Below are 27,656 nucleotides of genomic sequence, written 5' to 3'. Positions count from 1 at the left end.
AGCATGTAAACAGTCCCCGGCGGGAGGAGCCCCGGGACCGGAGGGAGCCGCGCCGCCCGGCCCCGCCGCCTGCCCGAGAGCCCGCGGAGCCGCGCGCTGGCCGCCCGGGAGGAGGGCGCCGGAGGAGAGAGGAGGGCGGGCGGGCGGCGGAGGGAGCGGGAGGCGGGCGGCGCGCAAGGAGGCTGAGCGAGCGGCGGGCGCGGCGGGCCAGGATGGATTTCCAGCAGCTGGCTGACGTTGCGGAGAAATGGTGCTCCAACACGCCCTTCGAGCTCATCGCCACAGAGGAGACCGAGCGCAGGATGGATTTCTACGCCGACCCCGGCGTCTCCTTTTACGTGCTGTGTCCGGACAACGGCTGCGGGGACAATTTTGTGAGTGCCGGGGGGGAGGGACGGCTGCAGCGCGCGGGAGTGGACGCGCGGCCGCCTCCCTGCGCCCGAGCTGCCGCACGCCAGGCAAGCTGTGGGCGCGGGGTGGGGGCGTAACCGGCCCCTCGCGGAGGTGTCAGCGCTGCAGGGGCGGGCGGGGCGGAGGGCGGCGGGCAGGGGCGCCCTTAGGACCAGGGAGCCGGACTGGGGCGGGCTGTTTCGGGGACGCGACCCTGCGGCCCGTGCTTGGTGCTCGGCTGGGAGCTTCTGCCGAGAGTCCCCGCCGCTCACCAGCCCGGGCCGGGGCGCACGGACTGTCCCGCAGGGCCCGGAGTCTCGAGCTTCCTCCACCCGGGCGTCCCGTCGGGGTGAGGAATCCCGTTCTCCTCCCGAGGGGCAGACACAACTCCTCGAGTCACCGCGCCCGCCCGGGAGAGCCCCCGCCCCTGTGTGATCCCCTGCGCTGCCTTTGGACACAAAGCCTCTGTCCACGCTAGCGATGCCCCATCTTCTGGACCTTCTTTGCGGAATTACACCCCAGATCTTAAAAACGCACACGCGCGTGCGCGCGCGCGTGCACACACACTCGCGCGCGCGCGCGGGCACGCCTATCCCTCCCAACACTCCTCCTGTTCTTCCATTGCTCCTGTGTGAGCTTCCAGCGAGGTGTGCGGGGTCCGAGCGGGTTCTGTCCGGCGGAGGCGGCGGCCGAGGCCCCGGGGAAGCACCCCCACCCCCCAGGCTTTACCAGATGAGGGGAAATCCCCCCTCCCAGCCCACTCCCGCCCCGAGCTGGAAGGGACCGGGACCTGGAACTGCGGTGTCCACATCTTCCACTTTGTATCCTGCGCCCACTTGGGATCTTGGGGCTGGCAGTTTAGGAAGGAGATGTGGCGGACAGCGGAGTTGGGGTGGGAAGTGCGGAGGATGGGCGAGGATGGCGCTCCATGAAGTGTTTGTAAGGGCGGGGGGAAAAATAATGGTCCCCAAATGTAAGATGGAGGCGGCTGTGGGCTCGGGTTACCGTGTGGTCGCCGGCTGGAGCCTGGAGCTGGCGCTGCCGCCACCCCTGCGGACCGAGGTGGGGCGGCGCCGAGGCGTGGCCTGGAGCTGGCTGCTCAGGTGGGGCAAGACAAAGGTGCCCCTGCCCCCCGCGGCAAGTTCGTGGAGGAGTTAGAGAGACAGCCCGATCCCCTTCCTTGGCACCTGAGAGGCAAGGCTTTGTGCGACTAGCCGGGAAGGCGTGCCCCTGCCACCCCCACCCCCCCCCCCCCCCCGGCCCGCCCCGTATCCCCTCGGAGAAGAACACACCTGGGCCCCAAAGTGCGACACTAGAAGAGAGATGGCCTTGGTGACAGCCAGATTTGTTCTGCCTGTGTGACTCTGGTCAGATGCCTTATGGCAGCTCCGTTTACACATCAAAAAAATGGGCATGGTACCAGCACCCAGGGGATCCACAGATCAAACACCTAATCATCTCTTTGCAACAGCAAAGGCCCCTCAGAGACCTGGGCTTCCCCCGAGTTTAGAGCTTGTCTTTCTTTTTTTAAGAGCCTCAATTTTCTCACCTGTAAATGAGGTTAATCAGAACACCTCGTGGAGACTTGTGAAGAGCAAGTAAATTATAAATATACGTAAGAACACTGCTAACTGCAGTTAAAATAGTGTTATTTGTTGTTGGGGAAAATGGGAGATCATTAAAAAGGGATTTACTCCATTACAAACATGTGAGAAAACCCCAGGGCTCTGCTAGAAAGGGTACCAGTGTCCAACTGACTGCCTCCTTAAGAGTTTGGGAATCCCTTCTAACCCTAGTCTGCCAGTGACCTTTCCAGCTCCTTACTGTGTGAGAGAGCAAGATCACCCAAGGTTCTGGATTTTATGGGGGAGAGCGCCACACAGCCTTCTTGCTAGAAGTGCCGGAGACATCCCCAAAGGAATTACTCCACGGAGAACCATCGTTGAGAAACATTATGTATATCACAATTTTTCAAGGCCATTCATAATATTAAATGTTTTCCCACCCATGTGAGTAAAATGCTTAAACATATTTACTCTCTAACGATTAAATGAAATAGGTAAGGAAGAAAGTGGATGGAAGGAAAAAGTAATTTCTTGGGTAGACTGGAGCATTCTCAAAGTTTCTGGAAGCCATGATGGATAACATGCCAACCACCAGAGTTTCCTTGGCCCAGATCTCTCCTCAGATCTTTCTCAGGCCAAGTTTGTCAAGCTGCCTTTTGCCTCTAGTTAAAGGGACTCAGGCATGAAGTGAGTGTCCTACCTCCATCCTTTTCCTTTCCCCAGGAAAATCCTTTTAAGCATTAGAAGAAATTTGAGATGAATGGAACTCCCATAATCCAAAGGATTTATTAACAATAAGAATATTTACATAGCATTTCTCAATTTACAAAGTGTTTTCACGTGACTCATTCGCTCATTCATTTATTCATCAAACATTTATTGAGGCTTACTTTGAATCAGGCCAGGGCTACCTAGAATATAAATAGGATCTCTGCCCTCACTTTCTTGGGGCCATTCTCCCCATTTAAGAGGCAATGTGCACAGTGGTTGGGGTGCCTAGGCTCCTGGGTCAAACCACCCCCCCCCGACCACCACCAGCCCCCATGTCTAACTGTGTGTATTGGGGAGAGTTCTTTAATCCCTTCATGCCAGGACTTCCACATCCTTAAACAGGGGAATGATGACATTAGTTCCCAGCAGGCTTGTTTAGAACAGTGCCTCAAATAGGGGTGGTGCTGTTAGTGACTCTCTGGCCGTCTTGACGTAGGAATCAGTCTGGATCTACTTAAAATATAATCCAAGTCATGACCTATGACTCTCCATCTCACCTCAACTGACTTCCTGTAACTTTGATCATAGAACCTGAGCCCTTGCGGTGGCTTCAAACCCCCACACAATCTGTCTCCTGCCACCTCTCTGATCAAATATTAGACCATTCTTCCTCCTTGCTTACTGTGTTTGTGCCACACTGACTTTTCTGGGTCTCAGACATGCTACAATCATTCCTGCCTCAGGACCTCTGCATTTGCTGTCCACTCTGCCTGGAACATTATTCCTCCACAGCTTTGCATGGCTAACTCCTTTATGCCATTCAGGCCTGGGAAAAGCCTTCCTGACCACATATTCCTTCATCTCACCCTCTTTTATTCAAGTCATAGCACTCATTAGTACTTGATACTCTCTTATTTATTTTCTGCCTGCCCCATGAGGCTGTAAGTTTCTTGAGAGTAATGGCCTGTCTGTCTTATTTGTCACTGTATCCCAGAACTTGGTGTAGTGTCAGACCCACGATAGGTGCTCAGAATGAATGTGTGTAAGAATGAATGATAGTGAAGAAGGCAGATGTTAAATTTTAAGAATGACAGCTTCAAAGAACAATAATTACCACTTCTGTGCAATTTACTATGTGTCAGACGCCGTTCTACTTTATGTATGCAGTAGGTACTTTGTGGATATATGCTTATTTAATCTTAGTAATACTGCAAGGTTCTCTCTGTGATTTTCTCCATTTTACAGAGGCAGAAACTGACACAGCAAGGTGTACTGACTTTTCACAGCTAATAAACAGTAGAGCCACTTGAACCCTAGCCCTATACTGAAAACATAGCATCCCAGGAGTGACAGCCAGAAATCCAATTCAGACCGTGGGTTCAAGGGTGGCTTCTTATCGCAAAAAGTCTATGAGTTAGCTATGATACCCATTTTTTAGGTGAGGAAACTGAGGCTCCGTTGAAGGAAATCTATCCAGGACTATGCCACTGAGAAACGATAGCCAGGACTTGAGCTCAAGCCCAGAGGCCTGTCATTTGCACCACGCAGAGTGTCAAGCCAAGAGCTCCAGAGGGCCTGGGGAACAGGGATTCCTTTTATTTTCCTTCCACTTTGGCAGCTCCTGGGTCCCTCGTGCACTGTTTCCTCTTCTCATCTCACAGGCCATCCTGTTCATACCATCCCCTTCCACACTACTCCCCTGATTCAGGCCTGTCTCTGTGGACAGTGCGCAAGGTCAGCTCCTGAGAGAAAATGAAGCTGCCTTTGCCCCCTTTATTGGGCGATTAGGGACAGAGCCAATCCTGTCTGGCTCTACAGGTCCGACAGGGAGGGGCCGAGAGCTCACAGACAGGTGGCACGCTTCCTTCTGCCAACACAGAAGGTCCTGAGGGCTTCATCAGGCTGGAGGAGAGGGGTGCTGGCGTCCACTAAGGGACCCGCCAGACAGAGGAGCTCGTGTGCATGCTCTCCTGGGCATGGCAACCTCAGCTGCTTTCCCTCCTTGTCCTAGGCCAGGAGAAAGCAGCTCTAAACCAAGAGTACTGGCCCATGGCTCCCTGGCGCCTGGGTGCTCATGACTGGAGAAAGGGAGGGCTGCCTTATTGTCCTATTTTTTTCCCTGCCAACCCATCAAAAACATGTTTGGATCTAAGATTTTGTGCAGTTTATTCCCTCCTCAATATGAACACAAAGATAGCAGTTGTCACACTATTAAAGAAAAAAAGGCTCTGTTTGTAGGAGGACCATGTGATTTAATTTTAAACGTGTGTATACGTATAGCTCTATATATTTTCCCCATTTATGTTCTAGGTGTGTCTCTGTTCTTCATCACATGACCAAGTAACAACCTAATAGAGCTTGTCTAAATGAGACTGCATCACCTCGTGTGATGGGACAGTGGAGAAAAAGCACCTTCTTGTTCAATTTAAACTCCACCTTCCATTTCCTCCTATGTCAAGTGGGGATAATTGTACCTATATTATTATTGTGGGGGTTAAATGAGGGGTCATGGTAACTGTAAGGCTTTCCACGATGGCTGTGCATTATTCATACAGAGATTCTTTAGGGGAAAGGGTATGTCCTTAGCATATTTGTGAAGTGGTCACCCTGAGGAGAGTGAAGTTATGCTAATAGGAATTTCAACAGATGGAAGAAGCACTCTGGGCTCCTGCTAAATGAGAGGCCGTCGACAGGTGATCCCCTATAATCTTGGTAGATAACATACTATATTATTATTTTCTATGACTCATGAAGGAGCTGAGGCTCAGGTCGAAGATGTGGTCACCTCCGTGGATGTCTTGGCTTTTCCCCTTGCTCTCTGTGTGACCACAGACAAGTTGCTCAACCTCTCTGAGCCTCAGTTTCCTCCTTGCTAGAACGTATCCATGGTTGGCACAAAGAGCAGGTCATAGGTACGGCCAGCCCCACTCTTCTTCGCGGTGCAGAAGTGTGTTGGGTGGTATGAGATGGCATGTAGCTTTTCTCTTGTAGCATCTCTTCGAGGGACAGCATTCAGTTTGGGGGTAAGCCACACTAACTCAAAATAGACTCCCCGGTACTAATGATGGCAGAAACCCCACACGGCAGTACTGTAGCGGGAGGGAGGCCCCTGGCAATGACATTTGACTCAGGTGACTGAGTCCAGGGAGGAGAAGCATCTGTGTTCTTGGCTCCCCAGCTCCCCCACCACCCCAATCTGCCTAAGCACCAGGAAGCCAAGTGCCCTGCCACAGGCATTAGAACGGTCAGAGCACCCAGACTGTGGTCAGAAAGATATTCGTAGGATTGAATTACCCTACTGGTCTAAGACCGTTTTTGGATGAGCCGGATGTTCTCATCTTTGCTATAGGAAACAGAAAGGTGCTCATTTTCCTGTGTGCAGATGCTATGGTTCTCAATATCTTTGGCTGGACAAACTTTGATGATAAGCTGTGGTCCAACTTAATGACAGAAAGAAGAGCTGCAGATGGCCCGTTTTAAAATCAAAGCTCTCAAAAAAAGTCAAAGCTCTCGCCAGGAATTTTCATCCCCCGCCCCTAAATATGATTCGTCAAAGTTCAGTTCTGGTTGTGGTTTTCAAGGTGTGGGCCCAAAGCCAGCAGCCTGAGTATCACCTGGAAACCTTTTGGAAATGCAGATTTTTAGCCCTACCCCCAGCATTTGTATCTGAATCAGTTGGGGGATGAGAAGGGGAGGTGTTGTGGTGCTTGTGGAAGCTTGAGGACCACTGCTGTCCTCTCCTTCAGAATCCTTCCCTTGGCATTCCTACTATTATAAGGTGCCTTAGCCCTCACTGCATGGTGGGAATGTCAGTACGTTCCGTACCAGGATTTTTATTTGTGGAGACTTACATTGTTCAAAGCCACAGGTTCTGTGGCCCCTGCTACCGTTTTCTTGGTGGCCAAAGTGGCTGTTTGGTTGAATTTCCAAGCCGGAGTCGTGATGGACACGCCTGGTGGTGCAGGACTATGGTTCTTCAGTCACCCATTTATCATTGTTTTAAGACTAGACCCCAGAATCTGCTTTCCAGAGCACCAGCCTGGCCACTAGACATTCTGTCTGCCCTCTCCTGGTTTTGGAATGGGCCCCTCTATTTTCCCTAAGAGATTACCATTCTACCCTCAGCCCGTTGCCTGTTGGTTCTGAAGAACTCCTCTGTTTTATCCTGGGACACTGCCTTGGGCTGCTGATGGAACTTCCTTCTTTGCACAGGCCTGTGGAAGGCTGGAGAGGCTGTCTGTGTCCCCATCTGCAGCAAGTGGCCAAGCCCGTTTACCTGGCACCATTGGTCCTCATCTCACTTGGATTTGTGTGTGTGTGTGTGTGTGTGCGTGTTTTAAAGATTTTATTTATTTATTTGACAGACAGAGATCCCAAGTAGGCAGAGAGGCAGGCAGAGAGAGAGGGAGAAGCAGGCTCCCCGCTGAGCAGAGATCGAGCAGGGCTCGATCCCAGGACCCTGGGATCATGACCTGAGCTGAAGGCAGAGGCTTTAACCCACTGAGCCACCCAGGTGCCCCCTCACTTCGTTTTATATTCTTTTCCTTCCATTGTTTTCCCTCTGTCCTTATTTTCTCAACTATGGACCCTTACCTTGTCTTTTATGGATCTTTAATGACTGCCTTGATTCGTTTTGGAAGGAAACAGTTTCAATAAATAAACCGGAATACTTTCTGTGATGAGCTACGGTGGGTATGAAGCAATTAGCATTAAATCGGGGAGGTTCTTTAAGTGGCCACGGGCACCTGAGTGGGTCTGACTCCAAACCCCACGCACCCTCATGTTATCATCGGGGCAGACATTTGGTTAAAACTTTTTTAAACCCACAAAACCAACGTGACTGAGAGTTAGACAGCCAAATGAAGGAGACTCAGGCAGACTGAACAGAAGGTCCTTTAGCAGGTGGTAAGTCTTCCTGCTCTAAAATATATTCATAAATCAACAACTCCAGAAGTGGAGTAATGAAAATTGTGGCCTGAACACTCTCGTCATGAGGTTAGGAATGCCCTAGAAACACGTAGAGAACCTGTCTCATTTCCGCAGTAGTGGATACGATGCACATCTGTTGTCCGAGTGATAAACTTCCTTAGTTTACTTTGTAGTTTAAAACCTAAAGGTACTTTCAAAAGTAGATGCCCAAGGTTCTTTTAGATACCCCTACTTCTGAATGAACTAGAACTCAAGTTGCCTTGGGTACTGTTCTCCGTGAAGTCACCATGGGGGTCTCATTTGCTCTGTGCATGCCCTTCAGCTCAGGGCAGGTGGAAAGCCCAGCACTGTGCCAGGCACTTAAGAAATGTTTTACTTTTTCTCTAATCTTTACAAGTCTAAGAAAGGCAGGATTGAGGTTTTCTCTTGTGCAGTGCTAGATATTAATCCCATCTTTCAGTTGGATAAGAATTTGAAACATGCTGGAACTTTTAAAAATGTGAGCCTGAAAACGGGTGCTGAGCAGACTTACGTTAAAGTTGAATCCCTGCTGCTTGAGAATCAAGTGTGATAGCAGATCTAAAAGCACTTTGTACTATTACACTTTTGTACAATGTAAGAGACTATTCCTTAAATGGCATTTCAGTGGCTCGACAACTATAAGGGTCTCTAATTAATAGGGAATTGTGTTTGAGCTATTGTCTAAAGTTCGAGAATCTAGAAGTTATCTTCGTTACATTGGGGCAGAAGTTCTTCCAGAAGTCTGCTGGAATTAGAGCAGTGGGTGTCAGTCATTACCCTCATCAACGAAACATAGATAATTGGGGTGGAAAGAGAGCCCATTAACACCTAGTCTCTTGGATCTGAGCGGTATGTAAAGTCTGTTTAGGTCCCATTCTTAGAAATGCTGCAATGAGAAGGAAGGAGGTGAAATGTGTTTCTTGAGTGATTGACATAGAACTTTCTGGGTTGATGCCCTAATTGTTGTATTAATGGAAGGAAGCAAGGGTGTTCTTGATGTGGAGTATTTCTCCAAAAACATCTTGTCTCCTGCTGCCTCATTGTTGCTGCTTGCTTTAATTGGCCAGATGTCTTCCTCCCTCCCGCATCCCTGCGCTTTTCCACCAATGGGGAACTACCATGGATCCGTCCCCTCTAAACAGGGACTCTTGGTCAGGTACGCAGATGTTACCCTGGTAGCCCAGTGCCTCTCCCGAGCTCAGGTACACAGAGCAGGGGGCTTCTGCCCTTGGATCCCTCAAGCCTGTTTCTTGGGCTTATTCCAGATCCTTGAACATTTATGGGAGAGTCTCGTCTAGTCTTCAGGAGGTTCTAAAACAGATATGTTCACACAGGAAAGCAAAACAAAACAAAAACCCCACCAAACCTTGTCTAGCTTGAGAAAAAAATACACCCTGAAACCAGCCTCCTCTCAGTACATGTCACCATCGGGAAGCAATGTCCTCTTGGGGCATCTGTAGCTTTCAGAAAGCCTTTGCTTCCCAGTGACCCGGCGATGGCTCTTCTGGGTCTTCTTCTAAATTCATTTCATTTTTGTTTGATTCTGGTTTAATTCATTTCATCTTGAAGTAAATATACCATCACCCTTGCTCACAGGCTCATCTGCGTAAAGAATGTCTCATTGCGAGTTAGTGGTTACAAACTATGCTTAATTAATCCTTCAGCTACAGCTGAAGGCAAAGCTAAAGATCAGGCAGGCTCTCGGGTTTTCCTCCCTGCTGCTTTAAAACCCTCCTTACCCAGCTTGAGAAGGAGGACTGTGGAAATCGTGGGTGGGGGACTAGTGATTCCACTGCCTTTTTTTTTTTTTTTTTTTTTTGCAATGGCTGAACAGATCCACTGGCGCACCAAGCAGGTGAGATTATGGACGGAAAGCCCAGGGATTTTCTATGGGGTAGGCATTTTCTCATCCCCTTCAACACAAGCGAATCAAGAATGAATGTCGGAATTTTATTTGGAAACAGAGGCCTTCAAAGTTATGTCATTAAAAAAAAAAAATCTTTTGGGCTTTTTGAATTTCACACTGAGGGTAATGACTGTGTGTCTTTGTTTTCTGCTTCCTCCCCCGGCCCCGGCTGTGGGCACGTAGCACGTGTGGAGCGAGAGCGAGGACTGCCTGCCTTTCTTGCAGCTAGCCCAGGATTACATCTCCTCCTGCGGCAAGAAGACGCTCCACGAAGTCTTGGAAAAAGTCTTCAAGTCTTTCAGACCTGTAGGTGCCTGCCTGGCTTGCAAAGCCACCTTGTTTTCTACTGTGATTGTGCTGGGGATGACAGGGATGCTGGGGAAAGTGGGCAAAAACCTGGGATGACTAATTGTTTTTCTCTTGTCTGCTTTGTGGCTTAAAGATAGCAGCCAGTGGAAGGAGGGAGAGGGCGGGGAAGGAGGGGGGAGACGGGATGTGACACAGCTGTTTGTTGGAGGAATGATGGTTATTTCTAGCATCACTTGAGTTGAGAATCTCTGACAGGGTGGGGGACAGACAGAGCCTCGACGAGACTTCTGAGTATTCCTGCTTTTGTCCGGTAGACTTAAGGCCAGAATGCTTGGAAGCACTGTGGGGGTTCTCTTACCGTAGTGAGGCCTGTATCTGGGGGCGCTGTTGGAAAGCTATATGTGGGACGTGCGTCCATGTCTGTGGGTACGGTGAGCGATGAAATTGGATCCTGGTTGTATTCTTTTTTCTTTTAAAAAACTCTCTGTTAGAGAGCTTGCTTTCTGCCCCCCACCCCACCACCTCTGACGCCCCAGTGTAGGATTTAGGAATCTGTCTATCCGGGGCTCGCTGGCAGTTCGTCTTCGTTCTAGCTGAAAAACAGGTAAAGTAATTTCTCACCCCTATTTTGAAGATTCCCTCTTTCCCTTTATCTTTACTGGAAGGTGAAGTCACATGGCCCGTGTCAGGACACTCCCCAACACCGACTTCTGTTTCCTGCCCACCATAAATTCTCTACACCTTCTATGATATTTGCTCTAGAATTTTTTTTTCAGATCTTTTAAGAGTATCTACTTCTCTGTTGTTGTTTTCAAGCTCGCCCTTCAGGGCTCTGAGCAAAGTGGGCATGATTGCATGGTTGTGTGAGAGACTATGTCTGACGTTCCCATATTTTAAAGTGTGTAAGTCTTGTTTTGTCATCTTTTGTTTCAACCGGCTCTCACTCTTGGTATCTGGTTTCTTTGTGTGTTGGATTATCTCTGTATGCTGGTGACAGTATTTGAAAATGGGTATTTAGGAGTGAATTGAGGCCTGAGATGATGGTAACTTCTTCGAGAGAGGATTTTGATCTGTTTCTGCTGGGGCTCCTGGGGCTCCGGAGGCCCTATCAGCCTGAGACCACCTGCAAACAATTTAAGACTGATGGTTCTTAGAACTCTCCAGATCATGAAAAGCCAGCGTGCACATCTGCTTTCGTCTCGTTCACCCTCGTCCTGAGAGCTATCTTAGTCCATTCAGGCTACTGTAACAAAATATCAGAGACTGAATGGCTTATAAACAACAGACATTGATTTCTCACAGGTGTGGAGGCTGGGAAGTCCAAGGTCAAGGTGCCAGTAGATTTGGTGTCTAGGAAGGGCCCATTTCATGGACAGACAGCTGTTTTTTCGCTGTAACCTCACATGGTGGAAGGAGAGGGAGATGTCTCTGGGACTTGTTTTGTAAGAGCGCCAATCCCATTCATGTGGGCTCCACGTTCATGACCTAATCACCTCCCAGAGACCCCACCTCCTAATACTGTCCCCTCAGGGGTTAGGATTTTAACATGTGAATTTTGCAGGGATACAAACATTCAGACAAGAAGAGGTCTTTGGGATCTCAGCTTCAAGTGGGGATAGTTTATCACGGTCTTGCTCCTTTGGAAGACGCTGGGTTTGACTTTGGTCCCCGGAGCTCTTAGAGTAGGCCAGGAACACAATAAAGTTTCTAGCTGTTTCTTTCTAGGTCAACAGATGCCCTCAGGACAAAAGCAGCTTTTTATGTTTACCTCTCAAGATTCTAAATCTTCAGTATATTTAAGAAGGCATTTTTCACATTTAATCCAGCTTTTTTAGTTCTCTGAGAAAGAGTTGGTCCCAGTCACTCAATCCACCATTGCAAGGAATAGAATTTCAGTAGCTTTTCTTACTCTCTCTGATTTGTTTCATTTGTCCAGCCAATTCGTTTTTTTCCTACTTAATTTTCTAAGCCTGCTTGGCTCATTCAGAACAGACTCATGACTGCAAAATACTGATCTCTCCCTCATTCATTCCGTATATATTACGAGTACCCGACTACGCTTTTCCTAACACTTAATTCAAACAGATGGAAATCTTATCCTTGTATTCTAGTGGCAGTGAAGGCGGGGGACAAGGGAGGTAAGTCCAGCACGGAAAGTATGAGTGATAAGTGCCAAGGAAAAAAAATAGATAAGTCAGGGCAAGGAAGTAAGAAGTGTCAGAGGTACCAGAATTCTTTATTAGGAGACCAGAGGAAGCTTCACTAAGTTCACATTTGAGTACAACTTGAGGCATGAATCAGGAGGAGATCCAGGGGAAAGCTTTCCAGGTAGAGACAACAGCAAATACAATGGCCAGGAAAGGGGTGGCAGGGGGTGGGGAGAAGAATATCAATGTCAGGGAGCGAGGAGGGGCATATGTGGCACACGTGGAAGGGTGGTGGAGGGGAGCCAGAGAGGAGCCTAAGGAATTTCAGGAGTTTGTGGGGCACAGGAGGGTTTGGGTTTTCCTGCGGTGTGATGGGGAGCCGTCGGAGGAGTTTGAGTGCAAGAGGATCCGACTTGGGGCGCCTGGATGTCTCAGTGGGTTAAGCCTCTGCCTTTGCCTCAGGTCATGATCTCAGGGTCCTGGGATCGAGCCCTGCATCAGGCTCCTTGATCAAGCAGGGAGTCTGCTTCTCTTTCTCCCTCTGCTCCCTTTCCTCTCAAATAAAGAAATAAAATCTAAAAAAACAAAACCAAAAAAAAAAAAAAAACCCCACAAAAAACCAGATGTATCTAACTTCACATTTTGAAAAGCTCCTCCCTGACCATTTAAGACCTCCTCCTCCTGGGAGCAGGTGGACCAGTGCAGAGGCCGTTGGGTCACACAGGTGAGAGGATGAGGGTCACAGTGATGGTGGAATGAAGGGGTCAGATTCTGGGCTTGCTGGCGGACCACAAGTGGGGAGGGAGAATAAGAAGGCAAGGATGATCCAGAGTTCGTTGCCCATGCAGTGAAGGGAATGGCGCTGTCCTTTTCTGAGGTGGGAGAGGCTGTATTGGGCAGATGACCAATACTACCAGGAGCTTGGTTTGGGGCCTGCCAGTGTCAGAAATGCCTATTAGACATCCAAGCAGAGACATCAAAGTAGGCAAATTTTTTAAAAAAATTAAACACCCCCCCCCCAGGGGTGCCTAGGTGATTTAGTCGATTAAGCGTCCCACTTGGCTTTGGCTCAGGTCATGATCTTGTTGTTGTGAGATGGAGCCCCGTGTCAGACTCTGCGCTCAGAGGGGTTTCGGCTTCAGATTCTCTCTCCTTCTCCCTCTTGCTCAATCTCTCTCTCAAATAAATAAATAAAATATTAAAAAAAATTTTGATCCCCTCAAGTATTAGCTAAAAAAAAATCTGTTCGCCAATGAAATTGACTATGCAGCTGGTGTCCTCGCAGGGCTTGCACTCGTGGCCTGCCGCCTGGTTTTCTTCCTGCGCCCCTTCTCCCGGATGGCAAACACAATTCCTGCACAATTGGCTTCACCAGAGAAGGCGAGCTCCCGCCAGAACTCGTTTTACTCTTTTTCTTTACCAGGAAGACCTGGCCGCATCTTGGCAACCAGGCAGCCACTTGTAAAGGGAAAGAGACAAATGCGGTCCAAGAAAATCCAGGTGCGCAGCTGAATGCAAGTGGGTCATTTGAACATTTTCTTTCTGATTTTGCTGCCGCGTGTCCCAGAGACACACAAACTTGATCTGATATCGGACTTTCAGGGTCCCCTTTTAAAGCAGAGCCTGATATCCTAGGCAGGGCTGTGCTCCCCAGGAGAGGAGGCCCCGGTACAGTGCCCCTCTGGTGGGAAAGTTGATGTGTGCCTGGGCTTTTTTGCCCCTCCAGGAGAGGCATGTGGGAGGTATCTTCTCAGGGTTGGGGAAAGGGAAGTACATGCAGGGCTTTGGGTTTCCCTCAGCCAGGACGTGTCCCAGGTTGGATGATTCGAGGAGCGTGATGTACTACACCGAGGGGCTACTGGATGTCCACAGGAAACTTTCTCCTTTCCCCTCCACTCACAGATGTGGTCCTCCCCACTGTTGCTATTTATCTGTCAGTTTCTGTAAAGGAGCTTTGCATTTAGAAATAAGACACAGCAGGATGCCTGGGTGGCTCAGTCTATTAAGCGCCTGCCTTTGGCTCAGGTCCTGGGATCGAGTACCGCATCCGGTTCCCTGCTCGATGGGAAGCCTGCTTCTCCCTCTCCCACTCCCCCTTCTTGTGCTCTCTTTCTCTCTCTCAAATAAATAAATAAAATTTTTTTTTTTTTTTAAAGAAGAAGACCCAGTCCAAGGCCTGGCCCAACTCTACACACTGTGCTTGTCTCCCTTCTCTCGTGTGTGTCTCCCCCCACCGAAACGGGCGGTATCACAGAGTCCTCCCCCAGCACATAAAGAAATCTGTTGCTGGATCTGAAAAGCAAAAATTTTTTTTCTTTTTCTCCATCTCACTCCTCCTGTTTTCTCTCTATTTCTTTGTCATATTTTCAACAAGATATATTGATCATTTGCTCTTTGCCAAACACAGCTTTGGAGAGTGAGGGGCAGGATACAGTGTCCAGCTTTTGCCCTCGAGGAGCTGACTTGCTGGTAGGAGAGATAGTCCTGAAAACGTATGTGTCACAAGGCAGAGCACTTATTTCGATCCAGACAGTCTCCTAGATACTGGGCAGTACAAGCAAAGGAATTCCATTCCCCACTGTGCTTACTCCGCTTTGGGGAAATATTTCCTAAGAGGACGTTAGTGACCACATACCGCGGAGTGTTGTTTATGGACTCTACCTAGTTATGTAGGCTCAGGATACTACATGTTGAGAAACCCACACTTTGTGGGCAGGCCACTGCGGCACGTGCTGGCTGTGTGACCTTAGCCAAGTTACTTAACTTCTCTGTTTCTCAATGATGATAGTTACCTCAGGGATCTATCACGATCAAGTGGGGTACTTAGTAAAACACATTACACAGGATGAGCACTGCGTAAATGCTGGCAGGGATATGGATGGGATGAGGACACGAGGCAAAATATTGTTGAGAAGTAAGCAGGACTCAGTGAAACCTTTGCAGGACTCTCAGATTTTTGTTGGAGAGAGAAAACAATTGCTAAGTGATTTCAACACGTGCTTTCAACATGTGATTTCAACACATGATTTCAACAGAAGCATCCAGCTAAGATGAGGGATTTTTGAGGAAGTCTTATTGGGGTATTCTAGGCATAAGTTCATCAGCATTGGTTTTGGCAAAATACTAAACATCCTTTCAGTAACCATGCACCTCACTGGTTAGAGGCTGGTTCTGCAGGGAGGACGGAACCCCCCATCCCCTAGAAGGGCCTATGAGCAAAGAGCCTCTGGGCGATAGGGTTATGGCTCTTACTTTTTTTCTTTTCTGTAGTTCCTCGATTTTCAATGTTGTCACAGAAGACATCATCAGAAACTGTGTTGTATTTTTTTTTTCAAACCTATATTATCTATGCAGTGTGTAAGAAGGGCTGGGAGTATCAGATGAGAGTGGGCTCACTGAGGAACAAAGTGCCGGGCAGTGGCTTCCTGAGAAGCTGAGACCTGGAGACATGGCAGGATCCAGACAGGCGAGGAGGGGAGGAGAGCTGGCCAAGAAGGAAGTCCAGAAGTGTTCCTCATGGCCCCGTGGCTCAGAGTCTTCAGAGATGCCCCCTGGGATGGGGAAGGTGGCTCAGCCCTGCCCTGGGCTGTCGGGCTCCCCTGCCTTTGTGGCCTCTAGCAGGTCGCTTGACCTCAGTGTCCCCATCTTTAAAATGGAGGTCATGCCTGTTCTGCTGTCTGGTGGATTCGCGCGGCGCTTCAGAAGCAGACTAAGAACACCAGGGACCGTCAAAGCCTGTTCCCACTGCTGAGGTTCGTCTCCGTTTCTGGCTCCCTGGGTGAATTCATGGCTCTAGACGCAGCAGAGGGACACACCTTTGGCTCCTCCTCCAGGGGCCTCCCAGCTTGGGCCACTTCCCCGCTGGAACATCCTATCCAAACAGTACCCATATGCAAATGGGCATCCGTGAGCAGGCAGGTTTCTCCCTGTCCGACAAGTAATGGCCTCAGAGACACCCATCAGGGGCCTTGATAAATGCGAATTGGAGAATCGCTGGAGTCTTCTATTTTTTCAGTTTCAGTGACCCTTGGTTGACAGTTGCTGGTCATCAGATGACTGAGGTAGATAATAAAATAGTGGTTATGGATCTAAATAATGGTGATTGTGCCATTTGTTTTTTTCCTCCATGTTTTCATATCTTATTTACTGACAGCTGACAGGCTTCCTCTGGTTAAGAAAAGAGCTCACTGTTTCCAATTTAGCTGCAAAGACAAACCTTATCATTGCCCTTTCAGTTTCTCTCAAAGCTTTATTTTATTTTATTTTATCCTGGGCTATTACTCCTCCTCCTCTTACCAGCGCTGTGGACATTAGGGTCGTGAGGCATCTGTTGTTATGACAACATTGCGTGCTGTTGGGTTGATGTTGCTTTGATGGCCCTTCCTGGAGTTAGAGCCCATGGTTCCCCAGGTTTTCTTGCTCTCTTTTACCCTGGTCCCCTCCCTGAGGTTGCCGTTCCAACTCCGTGTTTTTTATTTCAAAAAGCAGAGACACTTCTACCAGCAAAATTCCCCTAGCTCTAGCTTGCAGGCCTGAGCAAAATTAGTATTTTCAGTTTACCGCTAATGGGTGAGGAGCCGGGGATTAAACCCCACAGGAAAGGCCTTTGTGACCCAGAAGAAGTCCGGTTCTTGCTTCTGTTCTTATCGTCTGGTTAAGACCCTGGGAGAGGAGAAAGAATCCACCTGTGGGAAGCTGCCCCAGTGGGTCAGAAAGTCTGATAAGAAAAGATTGTGCACTCCTGTGGGTTTTAATAAAAGACATTGAATGTTAATAAGCTTATCATAGCTTTTGTTTTCTGCTCATGTATGAAATTTCAAATGTGTATATTTTTTAGGAAATATGATGGCCCCCAAAGGTGAGAGAGTACCTATGCCTCTTGCCTATTTGGTCTTACCTCCTTCTTGCTACCTACCCCTTTTTCTCCTTTTTTTCAGAGTTTTTTCAAAATTCATAGGTTTTTTGGTACCCCCAGCGTCAGTGATCAGTAAGATAATCAGTGGCAAGTTCCCCAAAGCTTTAGGGTAATACGTAATACTCAGTATGGTTTTTGGACCAGTAGTATCTCCATCACCGGGGAGCTTGTTAGAAATGCAGAATCTCCGGTCCCACCCGAGACCAGCTGAATCAGAATCCACATTGTAAGTACCTCTCTGGGTGACTCACACCCACAGTAAAGTGCTCCTAGGAGTCCTTTGGAAGGAGCTTCCAGGGACCTCTGAAGCCACAAGACACTTGCTAAAAGCCCCCTAGCTAGTTGACTGTGCCCTCCAAGGTAGAGATGTCCTCTCCCTTTCTTCCATAGACACAGTCTAGCCCCCTATGCTTAGTGAGGGCCACCTTTGAAGACAGCAGATGGCAAATCCCAACCAAATGTGTCCTCAGCTAGTTTATCCCACTTTTTAAAGGACCTGGATTGAGTCTGAAGATCACTGATACTCTCCTGGGTCTAAGAAACTTTAATACTTAAGTGTTGGCATTTCTACCCTTCAAGTACAACCCTGTTTAGGTGGGCGGGCCCCAGAAGTTTCTATGTGAAACTGTGGGTTGCGCAGAGGCAGCTTCTTGCACAGCAAACCCCAGGAAATGCCAACACTATTGTTCAGGGTTAGCATAAAGATTTTTTTCCAGTCAAATGAAAAAATTTTACTGAACAGAATTAATGATTATGACTGTTAAAGTAATTTAATTTAAATGTACCAGATAGGATTTCTTGGCCTGTATCCCTTTCTTTATAAGAATGTATACACGGGGCGCCTGAGTGGCTCAGAGGGTTAAGCCTCTGCCTTCGGCTCAGGTCCTGATCTTAGGGTCCTGGGATTGAGCCCCGCATCGCATCAGGCCCTCTGCTCAGCAGGGAACCTGCTCCCCTCTGCCTGCCTCTCTGCCTACTTGTGATCTGTCAAATAAATAAAATCTTAAAAAAAAAAAAAAAAAAAAGAACGTATACACACCATAAAAGCAAGAACCCCAGGGTCCTTACCAGTCTGTTTGTATTCCAGTGTTTGGCATGTCTTCTTGACTGTTAAAAATCTGGATCCAGGGGAACCTGGGTGGCTCAGTCGGTTAAGCATCTGACTTTTTTTTTTTTTAAGATTTTTATTTATTTATTTGACAGGCAGAGATCACAAGTAGGCAGAGAGAGTGTGGGGGGGGGGGGGAAGCAGGCTCCCCGCTGAGCAGAGAGCCCAATGTGGGGCTCAATCCCAGGACCCTGGGATCATGACCTGAGCCGAAGGCAGAGGCTTTAACCCACTGAGCCACCCAGGCACCCTAAGCATCTGACTCTTGATCTCAGCTCAGGTCTTGATCTCAGGGTTGTGAGTTCAAGCCCCATGTTGGGCTCCACACTGGGTGTGGAGCCTACTTAACAAAAACAAACAAAAAACAGATCTGGAAGTTAAATGCTGATTTAACCTGCCATAGATGGGACTAGAGGCAGAGGTGGGAATGCTGTACTATTACTTGTCTGTATGGTGTTCTTTGCAATCCCAGGCAAATCATAGTTCTAGTGCTTTTCCTGTTCTCCTCTGTGCTTTTCCCAATTGTATATACTCATAAATGTAGACATTAACATTGCATGTTGGATTTTTTTAAAAGGTGTTTTACTCAGTAAAAGACATTGAAGCTTCCAGTTGTAGGAGCAGCACTGACAGCTGGAAGGGAGTCTCCTGGGTGCCTGGAAGTTAGGCTGTAGTCTGTGGTCTGATGGCCTGGGTTTGAATTCTGGCTCTGACACTTACTGGGTGACTCCGTGTAATAGGAGGATAATACCTACCCCAGAGGGCTATAATGAGGACTAACAGAATTCATATATGTAAGGCTGCCCAACTCCGTGCCTAGCACATAGTCATGTAACCAATATTAACTATCATTATTAAATCTGAAGTATGACCAGATTGGTTTGTGGAATGGCATGCTGACGGTGAGTGTGAGAACCAAGTGAGGAGGCTAATGGAATTGAGTTCCTTCCTTCTCTTCCTGCTTGTTGTCATACTGATTAACAGTGAGCTGGTCCGACAGCAAGCACAGAAGGGAGAGGGAGAAGCAGGGGCTGGAGGCCATATCCCCTTGAATAACTGAACTGCTGGGCTTTGAAATGAGAAGCCAAGGTAACAGGACCTAACCTCACAAATTCACATAAGGCTCTGCAACTTGCCACCCGTGGAACATTCACTTTCTCATTTTTTTTAAAAGATTTTATTTATTTATTTGACAGGGAGAGACACAGCGAGAGAGGGAACACAAGCAGGGGGAGTGGGAGAGGGAGAAGCAAGCTTCCTGCTGAGCGGGGAGCCCGATGTGGGGCTCGATGTGGGGCTCGATCCCAGGACCCTGGGATCTTGACCTGAGCCAAAGGCAGACGCCTAACAACTGAGCCACCCAGGCGCCCCGCTTTCTCATTTCATCTCCATAGTTTCTCTGGACATAGAGCAGGTGTCGTGCTCCCCAGTTTACAGAGAGGGATGATGAGGCTCAGCAAAGGGAGTGCCTTGGCCAAGGTCCCCAACTAGAGCCCTGGCTTCTGGATGCCGGGTCCAATGCCTTTTCTGCACAGCCTCTCAGTGACTCTGTAGACCTGGCATTAAGGGTCCTAGGAAGTCGGGAAGGCCTGTCAGAACTGCTTCTGTTCTTTCTTCCTCCTGGAAGGGTCGGGAGTGAGCAGTTCTACAAGTCGCATCCCAGGGAAAGGCCTCACGTGTGCAGATGCTCTAGACCTAAAACTATGTGCTTTGGATTCACATCAAAGGGAAGGCAGGGAGCTAGGCAGAGGAGAAAGGGGAAGAGAAGTGGTCATGGTTTTGTACTTGGCTCACCGGAACCTCTTCTACAGACCACCCTAAGCCAAGGAGAGGAAGGGTGTTGAAGGGTTGGGGCCTGTGTGAATTACTCAAGTGTATTATGAAAAAGAATAACCAGTGGCATGTGTCTTTAGGACAAGATGGCAAATGTGTAGATGTGTGCCTCGACTGTGCCTTCTTTACCCATGGACACGTGGCGAACTGACCACAGTCTTTCCCACTGAGCCTTGGAATCCTCAACCCAGGGATCCAGGCAGTGGCTTACCAGTCAGATCTGTTAAATGAGAGAGAACCCACTGGCTGTTCCTCTTTTAAGGGGTATCCCTTCAGTGCAGTGAGGAGTCACATTTATTGTTGAATTAATGCGTCCTTTGTTGGCATCTAGGTAATTCTAAGGTTCTTGGTAGCGGCAGCGATATTTCTGTTTTGTTTTTTTTTTGAAAGATTCTTGTTTATTTGACAGACAGAGATCACAAGTAGGCAGAGAGGCAGGCAGAGAGAGAAGAGGAAGCAGGCTCCTCGCTGAGAGAGCCCGATGCGGGGCTCGATCGCAGGACCCCAGGATCATGACCTGAGCCGAAGGCAGAGGCTTTAACCTACTGAGCCACCCAGGCACCCGGTGATGTTTCTGTTTTATCAGCAATTGAAATATCGTCATTCATTTGACACTTTCACCTCGCTGTGTCACCAAGCAGCTCTTCAACTAAAATATGGGACATCAAAATACTTGCCATCTGTGTTCACTGTAGCCATCTTTTCTCTCTCTTTAGAGGCGAATGTTATCTTGGGCTTGTTCTGCTCTGTGAGAGTGTGACAGCAGGAGGAGAAACGGGCTTCTCTCTTCCCCCAAGCATACATGAGATTGCTTCACAGTATCCAGGCTAGCAGAGACGTGCTCCTCTCACCCCACCCCTCCAAGTGAATGGTGGCCCGAGACAGCTGCAGTGCTCTGGGCTCGAAGGGGAAAGCCTGTGTGTCTACAGCTGGTCACGCCCGGCTTGCCAGGCCCCACATAGAATATGACCAAGGGCCTGGCAGATGATCTTGTCCAGAGTTGTTCACAGGGCTCTGTGAGACCCGCAGGAGTTGGGGTTGGAGAACTGCACGGGAAAAGCATTTTTTTGATGGGGACTTACTGTTTCCTCCTGTCAGCATTTGGGCAGGGGATGGGAAGAAAGGGAAGGGCCGCAGGGCATTAGGGAGGCGATGCAAAGCAAACAGAACGGTCCGTCTTACTGTAGTGGCTTCTTCCGGTTAGCTGGATCCCGGCACCCTTCAGTGAAGTTGCCTGAAAGTGACCAGTCGAGAGGGCCACGGTGTGAGAATGTCAGGGCCACGCGAGACTAAATCGGAGGGAGGAGCTGTGGGACGAAAACATGGTGATCACAGGCAGGGCCCGGGGTGGCCAGGGCCTCAGCTCCCTGCCACTACCAAGGCTTTTCTTTCATATTGATCAGGCCCAGCAAACGACACTTAGTTTCCAAGCAAAGACCATACAGGACTTTGAAAAGATGTTTCCTGGGTGTTTATTGTGAATATCCCCAAAGATAATGATAGAGCCTTAGGAAAATACAAAAAGATAAAAAGGAAAAAATTTACCTATAACCACACTGCCTGAAACAATACTCTTAAAATTTGAATGTATTTCATTCGAAGTCTTTTTTGCCATGGAGTTGTGGATAAACTTTTAATAAAATTTATCATAATTAAAATGCAATTTTCACCATGCTCTTTTTACACTTAGGTACATGTTTCTGTATCAAGTTACTCAAAATACTATTTTAAGTAGGTATATAAGATCCCATCTTACAGATACACCATAACTTAACCAAAAAAATTAAACTTTTCAGTGGCTTTCACATTTTTACATGTGTATTATAAATACTAGCAGCACTTGGTTTGGGGGAAGAAAATATAGAGGGGGTAAATTTTTGATGTCTTAATGGAACAGTCAGCATGTTCATTGTATTATGGCTGACATCCCGTGTGTGTGTGTGTGTGTGTGTGTGTGTGTGTGTGTGTGTGTGTGTGTGTATACACGATATTATTCTCCATTGGTGGTGTGTGGTGCCATGTTTTGATACTTAAAAGTAGAGAGTCTCCAGGATCCCCAATAAAACCTAGCCCTTTGGGCACCAGTCCATTGAAGGACTGACATTTCCATCCAGTATGTTCATAAACATGGTTGTAGGGATGGTTGACTCCAGTGGGAAATCTGTAGCTGCTGTGCTGAGTCCTGTTAAACGTTGATGAATTTGGATTGGATGTCTTCGGTTCTTTTCCTGCCCCTGGGCCATTTGGCGCTCACACTGTACTCTCCTCTCTCCTCTAGTTACTGGGGCTTCCGGATGCTGACGATGATGCGTTTGAAGAGTACAGTGCAGACGTGGAAGAGGAGGAGCCAGAGGCAGACCACCCCCAAATGGGGGTCAGTCAGCAGTAACCTTCCGAGGGCTCCCACCTCAGAAGGAGAGTGGACCCCCTGGTACCTGAGGTGGGGTCGTGTGCTCCTGGGTTAGCATTTTTTGCATTAGCACTTCGAAACAGGACGTCTGACTCCCAGCATCCAAATTCAAACTAAGTACCTTTTTATTGACCACAAAATATCTGGGATGAGCTTTGCTCAGAAGTGACCTGAATTTCACTCCCGTTTCAGTGGGTTTTTATGGGGTTGTCTCAGTAGCCTTTGCCATTTTGAATTTAGAGTCCATTTTGTGGCTGACTGTTCTCTCTTGAGTTTGTGTTGGAGAACTACCATTCGCTGACTCGAATGTAGAGAACTCTGAATGTATTAAGGATATGTTTTGAGTCCTCACAGGTGACATTATTGAGGGAAAGCATGACAGAGAAGAAATGCAGTCTGCACTTTTTATGTACTTTTTAAGTGTCCATAAGTGAAGGAATTTGCTTATAAAGCATGAATTTTAATATCTAGTCATTAAACTGCACAAATGCAAATACAAGAGCAGAAAAGGATAATCACTTAGCTTTGGACGAAGAAGGGAAGAGAGGCAGAGAAGCCTTTGTTGAAGCGTTCTGCCATTACTAAGTTACCTGGATGGATAGCAACGGGTTCATGGTGGGTATAAGCATTACTTGCATGTTCAGTTATTTTAAAACATGCTAATGCCAAAGCCACTTTTAAAATCTAATAGTGGAAAATATCAATGGGGTGACATAAATGATTGATTTCTTTAAAATATCTATAAACCGTCCCACATATGAAATGAAACATTCACATTCTCTCTTTATAACCAGATGGCAACTTGTTAAATCATGAAAACATTCAGAATCCAAGTGCCACTTAAACTTTGAAGCCATAGATAAATTTAATGGGGGAAATAAACCAGGATAAACAGTTTTTTAAAATTTATAATGGAATCTTTCTTTACTTTCTTAATTTGTCTTTTATTCCTTAAAAAAAAAGGTCAAGAAAAGGATCCCACTGTATAATTTATTTAAAAAACTGTAATCAAGTCCTTGGACGGACCTAACAGAAGTGAATTTTTAAAGCGATATCAAATTGGGACTCTTTCAGTCGTGGGTTAGCTTGGTTCAGATGGGGAGTTTCAATGATCAAAATACTAAGACAACTCACAGAAACAGCTACTTAATAATTGGAAACACTGCTGTCACTACTTAGCCAACAAATACTTACAGAGGAAATCCTTTGTAATGTTACGTGGAATTATTTAAAGTATTCATTTTCTTGGACCCTTCTGGATCTCTCAAAGCAGAATGCGTCTTTCACAACCCTGACCAAACATAGCATCTGGGGTGGAAATATTATTAACATGCATACACATGGCTGTTAGGTTGTCATAGTTTGGGACTTAAAAAAAAAAAAACAACAACAAAAAAGCAGCAGCAGCGAACACAGAGCTTCCGGGAATCTTCTGTATCTTCCAGGCCTGTCAGTATTAACCTGATTTTATCACCATTTTCTGTTTGATTGACTGGTGCCATGAAGAGTGCGGCTGCTAGTGGTAGAACAGGGTACTGCAGTTTTAAGTCATGGGGAAAACAGTACAGCGGTTTCCCTCCATGCTTCAGTACCCACATTTTTTCTTTTCTTGGAAAAGCGTATGGAAGGTTAATTTCACATGAAATGAATTTCCTTCCGAGTAGCCTATTCCCACCACAAACCTTGATGTTTCCTCCAGCGGGTGAGCGTGTTCTGTGCTCTGCTGCCTTGCCTGTCTTCCCATTGACTGAGTACCTGAGCGCAGGCCGTTGTGAGCTGCGTTCGGTAGATAGCGCTGGGGTTTGGTAATCCTCTGTTTTAACACAATAGGCTGAAAGAATGACTTCTGCCACTGACTGAGGTGAAGAAGCTTGACTAGCTTGCTCCATTGGAAGGTAAACTGGAATTTTACACATAGAGGCTTAGCAGCTCAATTTACATATGTTTGCGAATGGAATGGACGTTAATATAAAGTGTATTTTATGAAAAAGCATTTAGGCTTTGACCAAATGCATTTTGGTATTATTATGTTAATGTTCTATTTATAAACACTGAACTGAGATCAACTCACCATTCAGTGGGCTGAGGAGAAATCTCCTCTTTGTTCTGCCCCAGGAATTGAGGATAACGGTACTGTGTGTTGCTTATTTTCATGGCAAAACCCCAGAAGGCATTAGCAGATGGAACTGTTTCCTCCAAAACTTCCCTTTTGATGACTGTGCCCCTCCCCAGCTGCCCTTGCTGCTGCTTGTGCCTGCACTGGCTCCCACCGGTTGGGGGTTCAGGGGTGTGCGTGTGGCGTCAAAGCTCGCCCGGTGCAGAGCGCCCCCCGACGGCCCGCGAGGCAGGCAGCCGTCTTTGCTAAGGAAGAGGTCTGTGTTTAGACGAATTCCTGACTTTCACAAAGAGAGTTAGTTTGGTGCGGTGGGAAGAGCATGGACCCGGGAGTTAGGAGAGAGACCTGGATTCTAGCCCTGGCTCTGCCAGGGACCATGTAACCTTGGGCAAGTCCCCTGACTCGCCTGAAACAACGGCTGTTTGCCCTTCTGCTTTCACCACTGTCATTCCCTAACTGCCTTATGGTATGTATGTGTGCTAAGAGCAATGGTCAAGGACACTTTTAGGGAAAGGAGAAAGAAATACATTTTGGATCTTGTGGAAATGCTGTCCTGAGCATGCTGGCCACAGGACTACTTTGGAATAGGTTTCTGATGTTCTATGAGTGTCAGGACCCTCGAGCCTGATCCTGAGGGGCTGAGGACTTCCGGTCCCTTAGACGGAGGACACAGGCCCAGAGATACAGAAACGTACTTGTCCCAGATGTGCAGGCTTTGTCTGCCGAAGGCGTGGCTTTCCCTTGCGCCCCGACAGACTGCGGCCTTTGGAAGTGGAATGAGTTTAACTTAACTGAGAGGAAATTTTGCATGAAGAAGAGCAGGGAGATGGGGGAGAGTGGAGTACTTTGACTTTTTGCCACGTTGTCCAGGAGAGAGAAAGAAGAGAGACTGTGAGTGTGTGAGCATGTGAGTGTGAGTGTATGTGAACACTGGGGGAGGGGATGATTGATGGCTTATTGATCACTGTGGGCCAGCTGTGAAATCCTGCCTGTGATAATTTTACCAGACCTTGATGCTGGGTTTGAGTGAATCACAGAGACATTTTTCTTATGGCCACCTTGTCACTGGCTCTGCCTGACAGTCACACTGAGCACACTTTGGGAAACCAGAGAATGAGTTAGGGAGGTAGGACCCCCCACACGACGCCTGCCACACTCTGGCTCAGTTACGCTCACGTCTCCCAGGCTCATAGCGGCATATAGGACTTTGGGGTTTTTTGTGTGTTTTGGATTTTTTTAAATATGTCTGGAACATGAGAGTCTCTTATTTAGGAATCCTCCCTGTGTCTTGGTGCCAGATTTAGGTTTCCAGGGTCCTTAAGTGAAAAATTTCTCTCCTCTCATAGCTACTGTCATTTTTCACATACAAATAGAAACCTTTCCTTCAGCACAATGACATCTTTAAAGATTGTATCTGTCTCATAAGAGCACAAAGTGTATGGACCTTGGGGAGCTGCGCTTCCCAGCATCATTGGAATTTATATTTTAGAAATCTCCCTTGCATATTAAAATTCACAAATTGGGAAATGGATATGAACAAACCTGATTTTTCACGGTTCAAGAGGCACAGAAGAATAGGCAGGACTTAATCTGCGGTGGGAGGAGATGAGAAAGGACGGGAGAGTTAGTGTCTAATTCTTTAAAAAATAATAAAGAAAAAGCTGGAAGACAGGTATCGTGCACGGTACAGGAAAACTGTTTTCAGGGCTATCCCACTAGGAGCTGGCTTTCCTCAAAGGGACCGCCTGCGCGTTGAGAGGCAAGGCCTGTGTTGGGGATGGATTTGCGGCTTTACAAATGCTCGGCAGCCAAGGAGACAGCAGGTGTCTCACAAAGGTGGTGGAGTTTTCCTCAGTAAACCAGCTGTTAGCCAGAGAACCCTGTCTTTCCAGAGTGCAACCCCATGTGCAGGCTCCAGTCACCTGGCAGGCAGCAGGTGAATCGGACTTGATCTTGCTCTCAGTGTGGAGGAGGTCATGGGTCAGGAATGCCCCCAGGGGCTGGAGGGCAGAGCCCGCCTACTCCACTTTTCAGGGTTGAAGAAAGAGCACAATTAAAACTCAAGTGCATCACAGATCCTTCTTCCCTAGAAGGACTGTCAACCCCAAAAAGGGGCCACTGTCTATTACTTAGTCTTTAGATTACCAGAGAAGTCCATTTTTTTTTTTTTTAATGAACATGAATCCTCTTCCACAAACACCCAACTAGTTATCTTGGTTTTGTGACACCAGGTATGCTGAAGCCTTTTAGATGTTATTCAGATTATCTAAAACTTGCCAGGCTGCCCGTAGCCTCTGGTGTCCATGGCAACGTGGGGTCCATGGTAAATGTCTATAGCTCACGTTCCCCTGGGTAAATTGTTACATAAGTTGGTGTCGTTGATATTTTTATTTAAATTTGTATTACAAAAATAGAGGACCCGTGAGCATCACACGTTAGAAATCTTCTTTACGGCACCGTGTGGCTGAATAGACCCAAGCTGTTGAAAGTGTGTGCCAGGCCACGTAAAAATAAACACTTCATTTACTGAGAACTGTATTCCAGTTACTCAGTCCCACCGAGAAAGCAGTCTGTTCTTTGTACAGCTGCCTTTCCCTGGTTCCTTCTTCCGTTTCGCTTTTGTTTCTTAAGCGTCGTTTTTTCACTCTGAGTACCTTCTGATGGCAAGGCGGGTAAAGACACCACAGTCCTGTCACCTTTTTAGAGGAGAAAGCAAATTGTCTGTTCTCGGGGAAGATCGGGAACGGTCTGTGAGCCAGTCTTCGTTTGGCTAGGAGAGCAGAGTTGAGCCATCTACATGAGAAGAAAATCAAGGAACAGTTTGGGGGTTCTTTTTTCCTTAGGCAAAAATGTTTCATGCAGGGTGTGTATGTTTTCTTCGCCTTTATATTTCCTTTCCAAGAAATCTCTTGTAAATGACAAAACTGTGAAATGGGTTGCCAAAAAGACTTGTTACCCTTTGTTTTAGATGCCTCGAGCAGTGTAAGCCCGAAAGTGAACCCTGTCCGCATCTGCTCCATCCTCTCTCCCCGAGGAGTGAGGATCTCATCCACCAATGTAATTACCATACGCTTGCTATTAAAGAGCCTTCCAAATCTGGTGATGTTTGCCTCTTTTTTACTCCCTCCACGGTGTTTGGTCCAGAGGACTCCTCATGGGAAAGGAGGGACAGAGAATGAGGATCGCCAGCTAGGTCTGTGGTTGGCGATGTTGGGGCTGGGGTTGCGGGGGGCGGCGGGGGGGGGGCAACTGGGGTGGGCGGGAGGGAGGAGGTCATTACGGAAACCACCTGCATG

The 27,656-nt window shown here is 47.7% G+C and overlaps 1 protein-coding gene across 1 annotated transcript; it reads left to right on the top strand.

The window, feature by feature from the left end:
• On the top strand, positions 1 to 27,460 carry MTURN (maturin, neural progenitor differentiation regulator homolog). The gene is made up of 3 exons (XM_046021166.1): positions 1 to 374; positions 9,706 to 9,828; positions 22,113 to 27,460. The coding sequence occupies exons 1-3, from the start codon at positions 213 to 215 to the stop codon at positions 22,221 to 22,223; spliced, it is 396 nt and encodes a 131-aa protein (XP_045877122.1). The 5' UTR covers positions 1 to 212; the 3' UTR covers positions 22,224 to 27,460.
• The last annotated feature ends 196 nt before the right edge of the window (positions 27,461 to 27,656 follow it).

This window comes from Meles meles, chromosome 10, assembly GCF_922984935.1.
Source record: "Meles meles chromosome 10, mMelMel3.1 paternal haplotype, whole genome shotgun sequence".
NCBI lineage: Eukaryota > Metazoa > Chordata > Mammalia > Carnivora > Mustelidae > Meles > Meles meles.
This window is presented reverse-complemented; position numbering and strand designations above follow the sequence as displayed.

Coding starts and splice junctions, on each gene's coding strand:
- MTURN (XM_046021166.1), top strand. CDS start 213: ATGGATTTCCAGCAGCTGGCTGACGTTGCGGAGAAATGGTGCTCCAAC. Junction 375..9,705: donor ACGGCTGCGGGGACAATTTT/GTGAGTGCCGGG, acceptor GTGGGCACGTAG/CACGTGTGGAGCGAGAGCGA. Junction 9,829..22,112: donor TCTTCAAGTCTTTCAGACCT/GTAGGTGCCTGC, acceptor TCTCTCCTCTAG/TTACTGGGGCTTCCGGATGC.